General features: G+C 41.3%; 1 protein-coding gene across 6 annotated transcripts in view; it reads left to right on the plus strand.

The window, feature by feature from the left end:
* Positions 1 to 19,717, plus strand: part of SORCS1 (sortilin related VPS10 domain containing receptor 1) — a 578,632-nt gene that overhangs the window by 485,391 nt on the left and 73,524 nt on the right. For all 6 annotated transcript variants that reach the window (XM_066354763.1, XM_066354758.1, XM_066354761.1 and 3 more), the window contains exon 18: positions 18,898 to 19,069. In XM_066354763.1, coding sequence (XP_066210860.1) covers positions 18,898 to 19,069 — 172 coding nt within the window. The remainder of the gene's footprint in view (positions 1 to 18,897; positions 19,070 to 19,717) is intronic.

Raw genomic sequence — 19,717 nt, forward strand, 5'->3', positions numbered from 1 at the left:
AGGTGTGATAAGTACCCTGCCCTTAACAGTAAGGTGCTCATAGGTGGGGCAGTGACCACCCACATAGGACCGATGGGCTAAAGTGTGCAGGGTGGGGGTGACAGTAGTATCCTCACTGGTCGCTGTGTTGGCTAAACACACTGCAGTTTGCATTAGGAACAAGAAGACCCTCAGTTGGGACAGGGGTCTGAAATGATCTTTGGAAAAGGCCTCCTACCATTAAATTCCCACTGGTAGTGTCCGTAGCCACTTCATGAGCTGGTTGGTAAGAGGTGAAATGTAGATGAAACTGGAAAAGAACTCTCTGCCTTGTTTAATGTCACTCCTGCCCCTCGCCTTGGCTGTCACTAGGGTCTGTGCTGATTCCCGGGCACATGAACACCTGTTCAGTCTTTAATGTTACAGCGACTGTGGTGCTGCCATTATGCCCTTTTCACTTAAAAAATATTTGCTGGCCCTGGCCGGTTGGCTCAGTGGTAGAGCATTGGCCTGGCATGCAGGAGTCCCGGGTTCGATTCCCGGCCAGGGCACACAGGAGAGGCGCCCATCTGCTTCTCCACCCCTCCTCTTCTCCTTCCTCTCTGTCTCTCTCTTCCCCTCCCACAGCCAAGGCTCCATTGGAGCAAAGTTGGACCGGGTGCTGAGGATGGCTCCATGGCCTCTGCCTCAGGCATTAGAATGGCCCTGGTCGCAACAGAGCAATGCCCCAGATGGGTGGAGTATCGCCCCCTGGTGGGCATGCTGGGTGGATCCTGGTTGGGCGCATGCGGGAGTCTGTCTGACTGCCTCCCCATTTCCAACTTCAGAAAAATACAAAAAAAAATATTTGCTTACGAAAGGAATGTATACATAGATTTTCTGCATTTAAAAAGTCCATTTAGATCAGTGGTTCTCAACCTGTGGGTCGCGACCCCAGCAGGGGTCCAATGACCAAAACACAGGGGTCACCTAAAGCCATCGGAAATACATATTTTATTTAAAAATGTATTGTATAAAATATATGTATTTTCCGATACATATTTAGGCGACCCCTGTGATTTGGTCGTTCGACCCCCGCCGGGGTCGCGACCCACAGGTTGAGAACTGCTGATTTAGATCATCCCCCCCCAACTCTGCCCCATCCCACACAGCTATGATCTGGTTGGCGTGCATGCTATCAAACACTCTTCACCTGCCAGTGAATAATTATGCCAGAAAAATATATAAAGCTAATTGGGGAGGTTATTTTTATATGTGATTTCCTACGAGATATGTTGTTGTTTTTTTCTTCTATTTCTCATTCAAAAATATATCTTCAACATCTGTCCGAGTCAGATTATACAGGGTTGCCTTCTATCTAGTTACTTTGGTAGGAACACACCCGGGAATCTTAGTCATCCACTTTCATGGACATTGTGTTCATTCCCTATTTTCTGCCACTATGAACAGTGCTGCAGGTAACATTCTCACACCATGATAATGGTTATTAAAAACATACAACAATAATTCGTCTCGCTGGGCAGTTGGAGGTGTTTCTGCGGATTTGTGAAGCAAGTTCCATGGGGCTATCTGGTTACTTTGTAGCCTGTGTGCCCAGGCTTCCCCACGTGGCTCCCCTGTAAGGGTTAAAGCATAGCTCCCTGCTCACACGCTTCTTCCAGCCCTAGACATTAGAGATCCATTCGTGTTAACTGCCATTCTTCTTTAAAGTACAAATGTCAATGGATTCTGGAAGGCAAAGCTGAGAGGAAGGGTAAGTAGTAGCGTTTCCCAAATTAACAAGTTCACAAGGTCATTTAAAGCAAAAGAAACAGGAGGTGAACTGGGTGAAAGGGCCACCATACAAACCTTGGTGTTAGTGCCTGGAAGCCTGTAGAATGACAGAGCCACAACGTGCCCTGTGCCTTTCTAATGCCAGTTTTAACCCATCCATGGGTACCTCCTGCTCTGTCCCTGCAGAATCTGTACTAGCTTCGGGCTGGGATGAAGCAGAGGCATCTCAAGTGCAAGGTCAGCCTGGGAGCCGTCACTTGCCTCACCCTACCCCTTACAGCAGAGCACGCCTGCAGTCAGGTGCTCAGAATCTGAATTGAATGGGGTCTAGTAAACAATTGTTTCTTGTCAGTCAAGCTTCACAAGCAAACCTCTCCCGACATCACCTTTCTGGGAGTTTAGTTGAAAGCATGTAGGTAAACCTTCCTTCTCTTTTTATGATTATTTTTTAATGCCTCACTTTATAAACGGCTTCGCTTGCTTTCACAGTCAGCTTGTTACCCTGTATATAGAGCTGTGTTCTCAGGATCACTCTCTTCACCCCGATCGATGGAAACATTCTGACATCGGCTATTATTATGCCCACATCAGTTAATAGTATGCCTCGTAGAAATGCTGTTTTGAGAGGATGCGAAAATATTTATCAGCTTCGCTGTGCAGAATGGTTGTGCAGTTTCTGTTTCAGTTCTTGTCTGGGACTTAGAAAAGATAGTTGGAATGAGAGCTGAAAGGGCTGCAGCGTGTGTCTCCAGGTAGCTGTGGCCGCCAGTCCTCGGTCCTCGGTCCACGGAACAGCGTGTGAGCACAGTTCTGCTGCGTTCTCCACCGTAAACTCCCCACCTCCTTCACCTGTGGCCCTCCCACTCCATAAGCCACTCTGTGGAGAGCAGGGAGGCTGGCACTGCGCTCAGCTTGTTAGGGATGGAGGATGAAATAGAATGGGAGCTGTTTTTGTTTGGTGTAAACAAACAAATAAGGGTTTTCATCCGACCTCTGCTATTTACTATTCTTGAGAAGTGACTTCATTTCTTTGAGTCTCAGTTTCCTATAAAATGTTGCTATTTGCTTTGGGGGTAAATATATAAAACTATGTATGAAACAGACAGCAAAATGCCCAGCAGACAGTAGTCAGTTTACAAAAATGCAGATAACTCCATCACCAATATTTATCAGCTAAGGGCTCCTCTGGAGTAATGGGGAAAAGGGGGAATGTTTTTATTAACTTGTATATACTGGAAGTGTGCAAAAGTATGTTTACTGTTGTGAGTGCATGAAACAGTTTATTGAGCAAGTAGAAGGCAAGAATGTGTAAATAACGAAGACCAGCAATTGGAGCACTTGCGAGATTTTACTTGTGCATTGGTCCCAACCCCCGGGCCGCGGACCAATACCGTTCTGTGGGCCATTTGGTACCTGTCCGCAGAGAAAGAATAAATAACTTACATTATTTCTGTTTTATTTATATTTAAGTCTGAACTATGTTTTATTTTTTTAAAATGACCATATTCCCTCTGTTACATCCATCTAAGACTCACTCTTGACGCTTGTCTCGGTCATGTGATACATTTATCCATCCCACCCTAAAGGCCAGTCTGTGAAAATATATTCTGACATTAAACCAGTCTGTGGCCCAAAAAAGGTTGGGGACCACTGCTTAAGTGTACTGTGCCATTCTTTTGAGCTAATAAAACTATCATAATAATCAGAATCTGCATATCTTTTTTCATACCAACAACTGTAAAGCTACTTTTGCCAACCCCAGGATGGTGCAGACATTTATTTAATAATTAATGGTTCTTGCAATGCTGAGATCGAGGGCATGTTTAATCTAAGCCTTAGTCATCTCATCTATAAAACAGAAATAATAATCTGTCTAGGCTTATAAAGTTACATAATTAGACCCCACTGCACATCAAAATATTTCTGTCCTTGTGAACGAGTTCCTTTTGTTCAAATAAAATGAAATCAGTATTCATTTGTACATTTTTTTTTTTTGCATGTTAGTGCTGGAATAACCCCCAAATCATTTCTCTCTGGTTTTTTTTCTGTCAGTTTCTGTATATATCTCAGTCTGCACATACACAGGCAAACTCATTTAGTTGTACTTATATGTGGTTATATCTTGTTTATGCTGTTTGAGATCCAGGCAACATGCTGCAAATCGAAGCTGTTAAATTATCGAGGACATTTCTTGTTTCATGCCAACTGTAAAAGATTCTGTAAATATAAAATAAAATGGGCATTGGGCTGGTTTATTCTAAGAAACCAAGATAATCATCTCGAGGGACAAATTTGTTTTTTCTTGCTATTAAGTTAGAGATATTTCTATATGTGTGTTTTATTTTTTTTCCTTTAAAAAGAAGGTGTGTAGCCCTGGCCAGTTGGCTCAGTGGTAGAGCGTCGGCCTGGCGTGCAGAAGTCCCAGGTTCGATTCCCGGCCAGGGCACACAGGAGAAGCGCCCATCTGCTTCTCCACCCCTCCCCCTCTCCTTCCTCTCTGTCTCTCTCTTCCCCTCCCGCAGCTGAGGCTCCATTGGAGCAAAGATGGCCTGGGCGCTGGGGATGGCTCCTTGGCCTCTGCCCCAGGCGCCGGAGTGGCTCTGGTCGCAACAGAGCGATGCCCCGGAGGGGCAGAGCATCGCCCCCTGGTGGGCAGAGCGTCGCCCCCTGGTGGGAGTGCCGGGTGGATCCCGGTCGGGTGCATGCGGGAGCCTGTCTGACTGTCTCTCCTCGTTTCTAGCTTCAGAAAAATACAAAAAAAAAAAGGTGTGTATAAAAATTTCTGCTTGTGGATTTTCTTTAGAGGAGCAATTAATTCCTCCTGGATGAATGTAAAATGACAGCTTTTATTGTCCTTGGGGGTTAGACTCTCAGTATTCAGCAGGGATATTGACTCAGGAAGCTTAAAAATTGATTTCAAAATAACATTAATTGAGTACATATATATATGAACATTTTGTAGGTCCAGGAAGAAAATATATACATAAATTCTAGCAAAATCATTATCTTCATAGTGTCAGTCTATCTTTGGAATATTTTTAAATGCTTTCTATAAGCATATTCCTCCATATATCAGCTGTGGAAACATGTAGACCCTGGATAATCTGCCATCACCCTGCAGTTGCTATTTCCAGAGTCTTCGGGGCTGTGGCTTTTATCCAAGTGACCACATTTCTGTGCTTGGTGGGGATTTTCATGTTCAGTCTGATCTCAGTGAGATTTATCAGTGTGTATTATGGAGAACAATTGGTTCTAAAACTGGTACATGAGTTTAAAGTTCAGGGAGGACATCACTTGCATTATTTAAACTCTGCACTGCAGGGGCTCACCTAGATATTTCTGGTGAAGCACAGTGCTGTCTGGTTGCAGAGAATCAACACTTGTTGCTACAACGTTGACTCTTAGATGTGGCTTTCCATATTTTTATGGATAGTATTGGGGTTGGGGGATGAAGAAGGTGAATGCCACTGTATGTGGAGACTTTGTTTCTTGCACCAACAATGTCATTGGCATCACTAATTCTCAACCAGATGGTTGGGAAGCACTTAAGCTATATCACCTTTTCCCTTTGTGCAAAAGAAAGGGATTGCATTGGATGATCTTAGAGATCCCTTCAGGCTCTGACATATCCATGACCAATTTGAAATGATTATTGGGATTTCTTGAACCGCAGATGCTCAAAAGAAGGAAAAATTTCATTATATAAGTTAGTTGTACAACTGATTGACTCAGTGGATTCCATGAGTCATTCTCATGATTCTTGATCTTAAATCATTTTGTCTAGCATTGCCATATGTCCCATTTCATCAAGCTGGCATTTTAAATGAAGTCACATTCCATTTACCGTTGAAATTAAATGACTTATATTTCTATCCTGCTCCATGCAAGAACAGTTTTCTTCCCTCCATCTACAACTATCTTGCGACAGTCCCCTAGTTCCAAGGTCTGCTTACTTAGTGTAAGGGAGAAATCCTGAAAACTTTTGCCTTGAGGTGAGAAACTTGGAAAACCAATTTAGTCAGCCACGGAACCCAGTTCTTTCTAAACGTGGATATTACATCTACTGTGTAATATCATTGTTAAATATGGGCCCATTGGTTCTAGGAAGACTTCAAGCCTTAGCCCTACACTGTACCTAGAACTGTCCCCCTTCTGTCTCCCCAAGGCTTGTCCCATTTCTTGTTCCATTAAATCAGCTGTCATTGTAACAAGGCAGTTTTCTCTTAAAAGCGAAGACATAGAGTATGGTCCAAAATATTGAACTATTTACCTTCTCATTGTGAGCACAAATGAGGGATTCCATGGCTCAGTGTCAGGAAGACCAGCCTTGATTACAAGAAGAGTTCCAGCTCTACCTTGGTCATTGCATGTGACAACTGCTGTGGAAAAAGGGGAAGTGACAACTTTATAAGAAAATGTGATTCCTAAGGCAACTTTTAAAGAATGAGTAGGTACTTGACAAAAAGAAAGAGCCTTCCAGGCAGAATGGGCAGTACAGGCAAAAGAAGGCTTGCAGCCTTCAGTGTGGCCTGGGCTCAGGAACTGTATTGGACAGTGGAATTTGCTGAAGCTAGAAACATCCACTGAGGCCAGATTGTGGACCTCTGCTTGAAACCTGAATAGTAACCTCTATGAATAAACCCATAGTAAGTTTTGAATGATTTTTTTTTAATAATTTTATTTTTTTAATGGGGTGACATCAATAAATCAGGGTACATATATTCAAAGAAAACATGTCCAGGTTATCTTGTCATTCAATTATGTTAAATACCCATCACCCAAAGTCAGATTGTCCTCTGTCACCTTCTATCTAGTTTCCTTTGTGCCCCTCCCCCTCCCCCTTTCCCTCTCCCTCTCCCCCCTCCCCCCGTAACCACCACACTCTTATCAATGTCTCTTAGTCTTGCTTTTATATCCCACCTACGTATGGAATAATGCAGTTCCTGGTTTTTTCTGATTTACTTATTTCACATCGTATAATGTTATCAAGATCCCACCATTTTGCTGTAAATGATCCGATGTCATCGTTTCTTATGGCTGAGTAGTATTCCATAGTGTATATGTGCCACATCTTCTTTATCCAGTCATCTATTGACGAGCTTTTTGGTTGTTTCCATGTCCTGGCCACTGTGAACAATGCTGCAATAAACATGGGGCTGCATGTGTCTTTACGTATCAATGTTTCTGAGTTTTGGGGGTATATACTCAGTAGAGGGATTGCTGGGTCATAAGGTAGTTCTATTTTCAGTTTTTTGAGGAACCACCATACTTTCTTCCATAATGGTTGTACTACTTTACATTCCCACCAACAGTGAATGAGGGTTCCTTTTTCTCCACAGCCTCTCCAACATTTGCTATTACCTGTCTTGTTAATAATAGCTAATCTAATAGGTGTGAGGTGGTATCTCATTGCAGTTTTGATTTGCATTTCTCTAATAACTAATGAAGATGAGCATCTTTTCATATATCTGTTGGCCATTTGTACTTCCTCCTGGGAGAAGTGTCTGTTCGTGTCCTCTTCCCATTTTTTTATTGGATTGTTTGTTTGTTTGTTGTTGAGTTTTATGAGTTCTTTGTATATTTTGGATATTAGGCCCTTATCTGAGCTGTTGTTTGAAAATATCATTTCCCATTTAGTTGGCTTTCAGTTTATTTTGTTATCAGTTTCTCTTGCTGAGCAAAAACTTCTTAGTCTGATGTAGTCCCATTCATTAATTTTTGCCTTCACTTCTCTTGCCATTGGAGTCAAATTCATAAAATGCTCTTTAAAACCCAGGTCCATGAGTTTAGTACCTATGTCTTCTTCTATGTACTTTATTGTCTCAGGTCTTATGTTTAGATCTTTGATCCATTTTGAGTTAATTTTAGTACAGGGGGACAAACTGTAGTCCAGTTTCATTCTTTTGCATGTGGCTTTCCAGTTTTCCCAGCACCATTTATTGAAGAGGCTTTCTTTTCTCCATTGTATGTTCTTGGCCCCTTTATCAAAAATTATTTGACTATATATATGTGGTTTTATTTCTGGACTTTCTATTCTGTTCCATTGGTCTGAGTGTCTATTTTTCTGCCAATACCATGCTGTTTTGATTGTCGTGGCCCTGTAATAGAGTTTGAAGTCAGGTATTGTAATGCCCCCAGCTTCATTCTTTTTCTTTAGGATTGCTTTGGCTATTCGGGGTTTTTTATAGTTCCATATAAATCTGATGATTTTTTGCTCCATTTCTTTAAAAAATGTCATTGGAATTTTGATGGGAATTGCATTAAATTTGTATATTGCTTTGGGTAATAAAGCCATCTTGATTATATTTATTCTTCCTAACCAAGAACAAGGAATATTCTTCCATCTCATTATATCTTTCTCAATTTCTCTTAACAATGGTTTATAGTTTTCATTATATAACTCCTTTACATTCTTTGTTATGTTTATTCCTAAGTATTTTATTTTTTTTGTTGCAATTGTGAAGGGGATTATTCTTTTGAGTTCATTCTCAATTGTTTCATTGTTGGCATATAGAAAGGCTATTGACTTCTGTATGTTAATTTTGTATCCTGCGACCTTACTGTATTGGCTTATTGTTTCTAGTAGTCTTTTTGTGGATTCTTTGGGGTATTTCCATGTATAGGATCATATCATCTGCAAAAAGTGATACCTTTACTTCTTCTTTTCCGATATGGATGCCTTTTATTTCTTTGTCTTGTCTGATTGCTCTGGCTAGAAACTCTAGTACCACATTAAATAACAGTGGAGAGAGTGGACAACCCTGTCTTGTTCCTGATTTAAGGGGGAAAGACTTCAGTTTAGTGCCATTTAATATGATGTTAGCTGATGGTTTATCATATATGGCCTTTATCATGTTGAGGTATTTTCCTTCTATACCCATTTTGTTGAGAGTCTTAAACATAAAATTGTGTTGTATTTTATCAAAAGCCTTTTCTGCATCTATTGATAAGATCATGTGGTTTTTGTTCTTTGTTTTGTTGATATGGTGTATTATGTTAACCATTTTACATATGTTGAACCATCCTTGAGATTCTGGGATGAATCCCACTTGATCATGATGTATTATTTTTTTAATATGTTGTTGTATTCGATTTGCCAGTATTTTGTTTAGTATTTTAGCATCTGTATTCATTAGAGATATTGGTCTGTAGTTTTCTTTTTTTGTGCCATCCTTGCCAGGTTTTGGTATGAGGGTTATGTTGGCCTCACAAAATGTGTTTGGAAGTATTGCTTCTTCTTCAATTTTTTGGAAGACTTTCAGTAGAATAGGAACCAAGTCTTCTTTGAATGTTTGATAAAATTCGCTGGTATAGCCGTCAGGGCCTGGACTTTTATTTTTGGGGAGGTTTTTAATGGTTTTTTCTATTTCTTCTCTACTAATAGGTCTGTTTAGGCTTTCTGCTTCTTCTTGACTCAGTCTAGGAAGGTTGTATTGTTCTAGGAATTTATCCATTTCTTCTAGATTGTTGAATTTAGTGGCATAAAGTTTTTCATAGTATTCTACAATAATTCTTTGTATATCTACGGTGTCCGTGGTGATTTCTCCTCTTTCATTTTGGATTTTGTTTATATGAGTTCTTTCTCTTTTTTCCTTGGTAAGTCTTGCCAAGGGTTTGTCAATTTTGTTGATCTTTTCAAAGAACCAGCTCTTGTTCTATTAATTTTTTCTATAGTTTTACTGTTCTCTATTTCATTTATTTCTGCTCTGATTTTTATTATCTCCTTTCTTCGGCTGGTTTTGGGTTGTCTTTGTTCTTCTTTTTCTAGTTCCTTAAGGTGTGAAGTTAAGTGGTTCACTTGGGCTGTCTCTTGTTTGTTCATATATGCCTGAAGTGATATGAACTTCCCTCTTATCACTGCTTTTGCTGCATCCCATAGATTCTGATATGTCGTATTGTCATTTTCATTAGTCTGTATATATCTTTTGATCTCTGCACTTATTTCTTCTTTGACCCATTCATTTTTTAAAAGTATGTTGTTTAGTTTCCACATTTTTGTGGGATTTTTTTCCTCCTTTTTGCAGTTGAATTCTAGTTTCAAGGCTTTATGATCAGAAAATATGCTTGGTACAACTTCGATTTTTCTGAATTTGCTGATGTTGTTTTTGTGGCCCAACATATGGTCAATTCTTGAGAATGATCCATGTACACTGGAGAAAAATGTATACTCAGTCACTTTGGGATGAAATGTCCTGTAGATGTCTATCATATCCAGGTGCTCTAGTGTTTTGTTTAAGGCCAATATATCTTTGTTGATTCTCTGTTTGGATGACCGATCTAGAGCCGTCAGCAGTGTATTGAGGTCTCCAAGTATGATTGTATTTTTGTCAGTTTTTGTTTTAAGGTCAATAAGTAGCTGTCTTATATATTTTGGTGCTCCTTGGTTTGGTGCATATATATTAAGAATTGTTATGTCTTCTTGATTCAGTGTCCCCTTAGCCATTATGAAATGGCCATTTTTGTCTCTGAGTACTTTTGTTGTCTTGTAGTCAGCATTATCAGATATGAGTATTGCTATGCCTGCTTTTTTTTGGATGTTATTTGCTTGGAGTATTGTTTTCCAGCCTTTCACTTTGAGTTTGTTTTTATTCTTGTTACTTAGATGAGTTTCCTGTAGGCAGCATACAGTTGGATTTTCTTTTTTAATCCATTCTGCTACTCTGTGTCTTTTTATTGGTGAGTTTAATCCGTTTACATTTAGTGTAATTATTGACAATTGTGAGTTCCCTATTGCTATTTTATAGATTGCTTTCTGTTAGTTTTGTGTCTTGTTTGATCCTTCTCTTTCGTTTTTTTATCTTTTGTTTTTATTTGGTTGTATTCCATACATCTTTCCACTGTTGCTATCTTTTTTATCTCATGTGCTTCTGTTGTGGTTTTTTCAATGGTGATTACCTTTAGGTAATGAAAAGGGTTCCTACCCTGTTCATTGTAGCACACTATTTTGTGAGTACTTTTGTACTCCATTGTCCTTTGCTACTGTTAATCTCCATCCTCTCCCCCCTTTCTTTTTGTTGTTGTCACAGTTTAAATTTGGTTTTATTGTGTTCTTGAAGCTTTTACTTGTGGCTTTATTTTTTTTTTGTTCTTTTTATCTGATTGGAGAACCCCCTTTAGTAATTCCTGGAGTGGGGGTTTTCTGATAATAAATTCCCTCATCTTTTCTGTATCTGTGAATGTTTTTATTTCTCCTTCATATTTGAAGGATAGCTTTGATGGGTATAGTATTCGTGGCTGAAAGTTCCTCTCTTTCAGGACTTTAAATATTGGGGTCCACTCTCTTCTAACTTGTAGAGTTTCTGCTGAGAAATCTGATGATAATCTAATGGGCCTTCCTTTATATGTTGTATTCTTCTTTTCCCTGGCTGCCTTGAGAATTTTTTCTTTGCCATTGGTTTGTGCCAATTTCATTATGATGTGCCTTAGAGTAGGTTTGTTAGGGTTAAGAAAACTCAGAGTTCTGTTTGCTTCATGAATTTGAGGCTTTAGTTCTTTCCACAGGCTTAGGAAGTTCTCATCTATTATTTGTTTGAGTATGTTCTCCATTCCATTTTCTCTCTCTTCTCCCTCTGATATACCTATTATTCTTATGTTATTCTTTCTGATGGAGTCAGATAATTCTTGTAGGGCTATCTCATTTTTTTTAATTTTTGAGCCTCTTTCTTCCTCTCTCTGTTGTGCCTCAAGTTGCTTGTCTTCTATTTCACTAATCCTCTCTTCTATCTGGCCTGTTCTATTAGCCAAGCTTGTTACCTCGTTTTTCAGCTCGTGAATTGAGTTTTTTATCTCTGTTTGATTTGTTTTTATAGTTTCAGTTTCCTTGGACATATATTCTTTGTGTTCATTGAGTTGTTTTCTGAGCTCCCTAAATTGCCTTTCTGTGATTTCTTGTATATCTCTGAGTATTTTTAGGATTTCTATCTTGAATTCTCTGTCATTTAACTCCAAGGTTTCCAATATATTAAATTTTTTCTCCATAGATTTTTCCTCTTCTATCTGTGTTACCTCTCTTTCTTTTGTATCCATGATATTTGATTTTCTCTTCCTTAATAGCATCTGAGGGTGGTTTTGTTGATAGTATTAATGAGATTTAATAAAATATAAAAAGTTAAAAAAAATAAAAAATTGAAAAAAGTTTTTTTTAAAAAAAAATTAATAATCAAATAAAGAAAAATAAAATAAAATAAAAATTTAAAAAAAGGAAATTATTCCCCCCCTCCTTTTTTTTTCTCCTCTCCTCTCCCCTCTTTCTTGAGAAAATCTTGTGGTGAACTGTGAATTATATTGTATTTAATAGAACAAACAATGCCTGTAATGGAGGGCCTGAATTGGGGAAAAGTAATAAAGGGGCAAGAAAAAAAATAATAAAAAAAATAAAATAAATAAAATAAAAAAGGGGGGTATGGACCCACAAAAAGCAAATAATTAAGAAATTTGGATCAAGAATAAAATGATTTGCGTTTAGGTGTTGGTTGACTAAGAGTTATGATGAGAGGAGTAAGAGGGAAACAGGAAAATGGGGGGACAAATTAAAAAATTACTATTGTATTTAGTGGAACAAGAGCTTGATAAAATGGAGAGCCAGGGATGGGAGCACTGCTAGTGAGTTAAAAAGGTGAAGTAAAAAAACCCCAAAATGCCACAAACATAAGTTTGAGTCCCAGATAAAATAATTTGTTTGTTATTGAGGTTTGAATGAGAGGAGACGTAAAGGAGAAAGGAAGAAACTAATATAGAGGGAGAAAAGAAAGAGAGAGAGAGAAAAAAAAGAGGGAACCACTAAAAGAAGAAAAAAGAAAAAAGAGGAGAGAGAGAGTTAAGGGTTTTGGAGTGCAAGCCTCATAGAGAGAAAGGAAGAGGAAAGAAAAGATAATGGGAGATGTAACACTTATGCGTAGTGTAGTTCAAGGAGAGGAGAGAGTAAGACCGGTAGGGAGTTAAACGACCAAATTGGAGGAGGAAAAAAAAAAAGAAAAAAAAAATCAAGGATGAAGATAAGAGAAACAAACGAACAAATATAATAAAATGGGATAGGTTATAAAGTCTGCGGATTATTCTGATTTTGAGAGGTTATCTTCTTGCTTTTTCTTTTCTCTCCCTCTTCCTGGTCGGCAACTCTGTACCCCGGGTTCTGCCCCTTTGGCACGCTCAGGTAGAGGTTTGCAGTTGATAAGTCTCTATGGCGATGTCATGTATTGTGCTTCAGTCTCGTTGGCAGTCGAGGCTCATTAGCATTTATAGGCTCCGACAGTGAGAGAGTCCGTGTTCCAGGAGCCTCTCTCCTAGTCTTTCCTTCCCCAACCAGCAGCCTGAGAATCCAGCTATGGGGTTGCTGCTGCCTCTGCCTGGATAGCAAGAGGCTCAAAGAGCGGGCAACTCCCCACTCTATTCCCACTCAGCACAGGGCTCTGGGTAAGGCTCAGTCAGTCAGAGCCACTAGCATAATCAGCCGGGGCTTCCGCCTACTCAAAGACCTCTGGCTCTGTCACTCTGTCCGGTAACACGGGCGGCTCTGCGTGCACAGACCAGGATGTTAGACCGGAAGTCTCGCCCTCTGAGTGAAACCCCCCGCCTGCACTGAAAAGTTCCAATGTTGGAATTGGCTCTCACTCGTCCCTGTGTGCCGCTTTTTCAAGGCGCTGGGGCAGCCCGTGACTCCGCCCTCAGCCCACACAAAGGCCCCCGACTCTGCCCCTCCGTGGGACAACACGGGCTCCCACTCCGGAGGTGCTGGGAGGAGTCTCCTTCCCACTCTCCGTGCGCGCAGACCAGGATGTGAGGCCGGAGTCTCGCCCTCTGAGTGAAACCTCCCGCCCGCACTGAAAAGTTCCAGTGTTGGAATTAGCTCTCGCTCCCTCCCCGTGTGCGGCTCTCCCCGGGTGCTGGGGCAGCCCGGAGGCTTTCGGCCCACACAAAGGCCTCTGACTCTGCCTCTCTGTGGAGTAACACGGGCGCACCCTCCGGGGGCTTTGGAAGGAATCTCTCGCCCACTATGCGCCTACCAGGGGATCAGGTAAAATGGCTGCCCCGCTTGTCTTTCTTTGTCTGGGTTTGGCGCGAGTGTTAGCTGTATTGCCCGGGTTGTCACAGGAACAGTTTTTCTTGGCTTGGATCTCCGTGCCACAGCCTGGTTCGGCCATTTGTGCCGCAGCCTGGATCTATTCACCCCCTTTGCCCGCCTTAGTTTCTATATTCTCAGTTTCCAGTGAAAATCGCCCTGTTTAGGTTAGTGAGGAAGGTGGAGCATTTCTTACTCCCTATTTCCTTTGGGGTTTGGTTATATATTTAGCCAATTTTTCACTCGATCATACCTTTGGGTGTATTGTGAAACATCTGGAGGCTCCAAGGATAGGTTTTTCTGTTTCTGGTTGAAGATCTTGTTGAGGTTTGGGGGAGATTTATCGGTATCGCTTCCTACCCCGCCATTACTCTGACGTCATCTCCTTGAATGATTTTTAAGAAAGGAATTGACATGGACAGTTTTGATCTTAAGATCATCTTGGCGGTAATAGCATGTTTTCTATTTTCAGGGAATTTGAAGTTCTGATAGTGCACCAGACTCTATTATTCTAAGCCTTTTTGAATTTATTATCTTACTTAATCCTCCCAGGAGCTTTATAAAAAGATCCTGTAATTTTCCCTGTTTTACAGGCAGAGAACCCAAATATTAAAGAGAGGTTGAGTCTATTGCCCAAGTTGATGTAGTCTAAGAGCCTGAACTTAAACTCTGGTAGGTTGATCCTGCAATGTTAGTTTTAACCACCAGGGCAGTGGTCTGTAATCCTGTGCTCACACTAGACTCACCAGAGGAACTTAAACACAAAGCTCATTGATGCTCAGAATTCTCAATTAAATCATAATTTCTTTGGGCAGGGTCTTGACATCCATTTATGTTTAGTGCCTCCCAGTGGCCCTAAAGAGAAGACAGGGTTTCAGTCTGCTAAGCTAGACTATACTGTCACTTTAATATAGACTGAGTAGTCTTAAACATCTCCCAAAGTCACAAGATTTAAAAAAAAAACCTACTAAATAGTAAAAAACAACAACAAAACTGGTTTTACTCTCACAAAGAAAAACGATGGCCTTTGCTGTTATTAAGATTGGCAGGCAGCACAGAAGCAAAGTCAAGGAAGATAGAGGTAGAGAGGAAAAGATGACAGGGGGGGTATTGAGACAGGAAGGAAGAGGAGAGTTGAAATCAGGGTTATTGAAGTAATAAGACATGATCTACTGATAAGTGGTTGGAAATATCAAAGGCACATTTGCAGAATGTTTCCTTCTCAGTAATTATGCAAAGACTCCCTAGCCATTACAGCTCACCTTCTTTCTTGGTAGACTGAAGAGTGGTTTACCCCCTAAATATGTCCCGGTAATATTAAGAGCTTAGGTCCAACATAATCATACGTTGCCTTGTTATTGTAGCAGCGCCATTTAATAACATATTAAATGCATTATTCATTTGTGTAACTCAGGCCCAGGGACAGCTGCTGGTATGAAAATAGGAACATTCTGTAATGCAGAAAAGCAGGTGTGTGCTTACTTGCGTAAATGAACTCTGTATTTCTGCACAATTTTCTTCTCAATTTCAGAGACAGGTCTGGTAGGGCTAATGCAAAGCCGTTTTCATCCAGGATATAAAATGGTTTCAGAATGGTTTTTAATGAGCATTAAAAAAAAAATTACCAACAGTCTTCTCTGTGGTAGAATCCCAGGGGAATGCATTCGTGCTTTGGATTTAAGCAGAACTGCTGTTGCTGCGTGACTCAGAAAAGCCCAAGGCGATGATTGGTCAGAGCAGAAACAAACAAAAGGAATGCTCCCTAGCTGATGATGACAATGGTGATGGTGAGCCCATGCCACGGTAGCTGCTCACCAAGAGAGAGTCACAGGTGTGCTTGGATGCTAACTGATTAAAATCAGAATCTACCTTTCATTTGCCTCGTGCCTCACCTCAGAAACACACAGGCAGTTTCTGAGGCACAGGTAAATTCACTGGGATGCTGATGTTAGAAATGCGTAGACATGACAATGGCCAATCAGAATGGGTAGGGTCTTAGTGCAGGAGTGGAGTTTGAAAGCTGCCAGCTTGTGCTTGTAATCAACCCTTTAGTTGCTGGATTGTAAGGAGAAGCAGGGATTCCAAAGACAGGAATCAGCCTGGCTGGCTTGGTGGGGGAAGTGCTTGGTGGGATCAGGGCAGTGGTAATAACCAACTGCTGTGCAGATGTTTCAGCATTGAAAACAGTACAGCCATTCTAGTGTGGACCTCCTGATTCTCAGGCTTCCATGTCAGGGCACAGGGATGCCCTCGAGGATCTTAAAGTTGAAGTCATACCCAGGAAGACAGTCCTACAAGGTATAAATGATTCCTATCAACTCAACCGTAGGATTCCTTTAAGAGTTCAGAGGAGAAGGATCTTGTTCCATTTAAAGAATCAGTAAAGTGTAGCAGTAACAAGCAGATGTGTTCCAGAGACAATTATCTAGGGTTCTGGCTCTGTCATCTTGAGAAAACTAGTTCATCTTTGAATCTTCAGCATTTAAAATGGTACAGCCATCCTAGTGTGGACAATACAGCATCTTCATCTGTATATTAGGAATAGGAATACCTTCCTTATTAGGGATATTTAGAAGTTGAATGAGAAAAGTTATGTTAAGAACTTAGTACAAAGACTAAACTAGAGCACATTAAGAACTAAGAACTTCCGGCCCTGGCTGGTTGGCTCAGTGGTAGAGCGTCGGCCTGGCGTGCAGGGGTCCCAGGTTCAATTCCCGGCCAGGGCACACAGGAGGGGCGCCCATCTGTTTCTCCACCCCTCCCCCTCTCCTTCCTCTCTGTCTCTCTCTTCCCCTCCTGCAGCTGAGGCTCCATTGGAGCAAAGATGGCCCGGGCGCTGGGGATGGCTCCTTGGCCTCTGCCCCAGGCGCTGGAGTGGCTCTGGTCGCGACAGAGCGACGCCCCGGAGGGGCAGAGCGTCGCCCCCTGGTGGGCGTGCCGGGTGGATCCCGGTCCGGCGCATGCGGGAGTCTGTCTGACTGTCTCTCCCCGTTTCCAGCTTCAGGAAGAAAAAAAAAAAAAGAACTAAGAACTTCCTACTCTCTTACTATTTTACTTTCTTAGTCAGGAAAAGAGAGGCAATAAGCTGTAAATTAAAGCATGGGCTGCAAAGAAGTATGCAGAAAGAGTAAAAGAAAATAAATAGTTTCAAGATGATTAAAAAGAAAGGTACAGCCAGAGCAGAATGAGTTTGTTGGGGAGAAAGAATCCAGAAAGATAGAATGAAGGGAGCTTGTGGAGGGCATCCTGCACAAGATGATGGGATTTGCAACTTATCCTAAGGGCATTTGGAAGGCACGGGGTTAACAGGTAGGAGAAATAATAAATATATTAAATGTAATATAACTGGTAACGTTTCATAAGCACTTGCTAATTGTCAGGGTGGATTTAGTACTCTGTGTACATTAATCCATGTAACCACCCCCTAAGGTAAGTTAGTGATTCATAGTTGACCTTGTAGTGATCCATAGCATTCAAAGCACTTTCTCAAATGGTATTTAATTTGACTTTCTCAACCTTGTATTGAGGTAGTCAATTCTGAGATTCGGGAGCAGAGGAAAGGACCTTGGCTAGATCTGATGGGGTTGGAAAACCGTAGCCTCCAAGCCAAATCCTGCATACTGCCAGTTTTATAAACAACGTTTGGAACCCGGCTGCCATTATGCTTTTGCACGTGGTCTCTGTCCACTTTCATGCTGCAGCTAAAGAGATGAACGCTTGTCACAAAGACCTTGTAGCCCGCAGAGCTAAAACATTTACTCTCTGGTGTCTTGTATAAAGAATTTGTCAACACCCGGTCTAGGCGAGTGGAAAGACCCTAGGTTTTGTGTGTGTGTGTGTGTGTGTGTGTGTGTGTGTGTGTTTTCTCAAGCTGGAAACGTGGAGAGACAGTCAGACAGAGAGACTCCCGCATGCGCCCGACCAGGATCCACCTGGCACGCCCACCAGGGGTGATGCTCTGCCCACCAGGGGGCGATGCTCTGCCCCTCCGGGGCATCGCTCTGCCGCAACCAGAGCCACTCTAGCGCCTGGGGCAGAGTCCAAGGAGCCATCCCCAGCACCCGGGCCATCTTTGCTCCAATGGAGCCTTGGCTGCAGGAGGGGAAGAGAGAGACAGAGAGGAAGGGGGGGTGGAGAAGCAAATGGGCGCTTCTCCTTTGTGCCCTGGCCAGGAATCGAACCCGGGTCCCCCGCACGCCAGGCCGACGCTCTATCGCTGAGCCAACCAGCCAGGGCCAAGACACTAGGTTTTGCTTCCAGTTTGAGCTCTTCTCTTAATAATAGACAGCAATCTCTGGAAATCAAATATATGAAGACATAAAGTGGGAACTCTGGACCACACACACAAAGATGATGAATAGGTAATACTGAACCTCCGAAGCCTTAGAGGTTAGTCATCCTAAAACCACAGATTTAATTGATTATGAATCTGATCAATTGTATAGGATGAATTTATAGGGTAATTCTTTTTTTATTAAAGCTAAAACAAGAAGAAATAAACAAAATGGTAGGAAGGATTTGCTCAATCTGCAGACTGAAGTCTTAATATGCGGTTTTAAGGGTTTAGTCAGCATAACCTCTCAAGAAATATTGAGTAGAAACTACCAAATTTCGCCAACTTTCTGCACTACGCCATTACCAAAGCCTGCTCTATGAGATTTAATGTGATATACCATGTCATTCATAATAATCTGTTCTTTCTCTGAATTGCAAAGTCCCTTGCAATATATATTACTCATTCTAACAATTATATAGCCTTTTAGATTATCTACATATATCTCTTCAACTAGATTATAAATTTAGTGAGGGCAAAGGCCATGTCTTCCACTGTGCATTTCCCACAGCTCTAAAGTGAAATGATTCATTGATTGACTAATAGTAACATATTGACTAATAGGTACACTATGTTACTATGATGATCTGTCTTTCTGTTGGGTGCTTTATATGAATTACCTGTCATCCTCAGAGCAACATGATAGGTAGTTATTGATGGTCCTCAGGGCTAGGCAGTAGGTTCAACTAAAAAAAATGGGGAGTGATCTGAATTATAATGAGCTGGATTACAACTTGAGCTCTTCTCCATGTAGGTACAGGAAGGTGGTTTCCAATAACTGCACTGATGGAGTGAGAGAACAGTACACTGCCAAACCACAGAAGTGTCCCGGGAAGGCCCCGCGGGGGCTGCGCATCATCACGGCTGATGGAAAGCTGACGGCGGAACAAGGGCACAATGTCACCCTCATGGTGCAACTGGAAGAGGTAGGGCCGATTCTTTCTCCTTTCTACCCTCTGGAGCCAGTGATTTTCTTGATAAATCATGGTTTTCTTTATATATCCTTTTGTTTTGTTTAAATATTTTAAACCAGGGGTTGGAAACCTATGGCTCACGAACCAGATGTGGCTCTTTTGATGGCTGCATCTGGCTCGCAGACAAATCTTTAATAAAAAATATATAATAACATTAAAAATATAAATCATTCTCATGTATTACAAGTCCATTCATTTCCTACCGCTCATGTTCATGGTTGTGGGTGGCTGGAGCCAATCACAGCTGTCCTCCGGGACAACACCAAATTTTTATTGGATAATGCGTAACGTACACGGGTTGTTGTATGGCTCTCACGGAATTACATTTTAAAATATGTGGCATTCATGGCTCCCTCAGCCAAAAAGATTCCCAACTCCTGTTTTAAATTTTTTTAAGTTTTGGTCTACTTTTAGTTTCTTGGTTTTGTTGTTATCATTTCACCTTCTCTGACACATTTTTCAATTATTTTCAATTCACTGTGAGTGTTCTTCGCTTCCACTTAATATCTTACTTCTTGGGGGTTCTCTTTGGATTTAACCTAGCCTTATTGGCACTTTTAGCATATTTTGGTTTAACTAGGACCTCTACTGTATCAAGTT

Source organism: Saccopteryx leptura, chromosome 13, assembly GCF_036850995.1.
Source record: "Saccopteryx leptura isolate mSacLep1 chromosome 13, mSacLep1_pri_phased_curated, whole genome shotgun sequence".
NCBI classification, from domain to species: domain Eukaryota; kingdom Metazoa; phylum Chordata; class Mammalia; order Chiroptera; family Emballonuridae; genus Saccopteryx; species Saccopteryx leptura.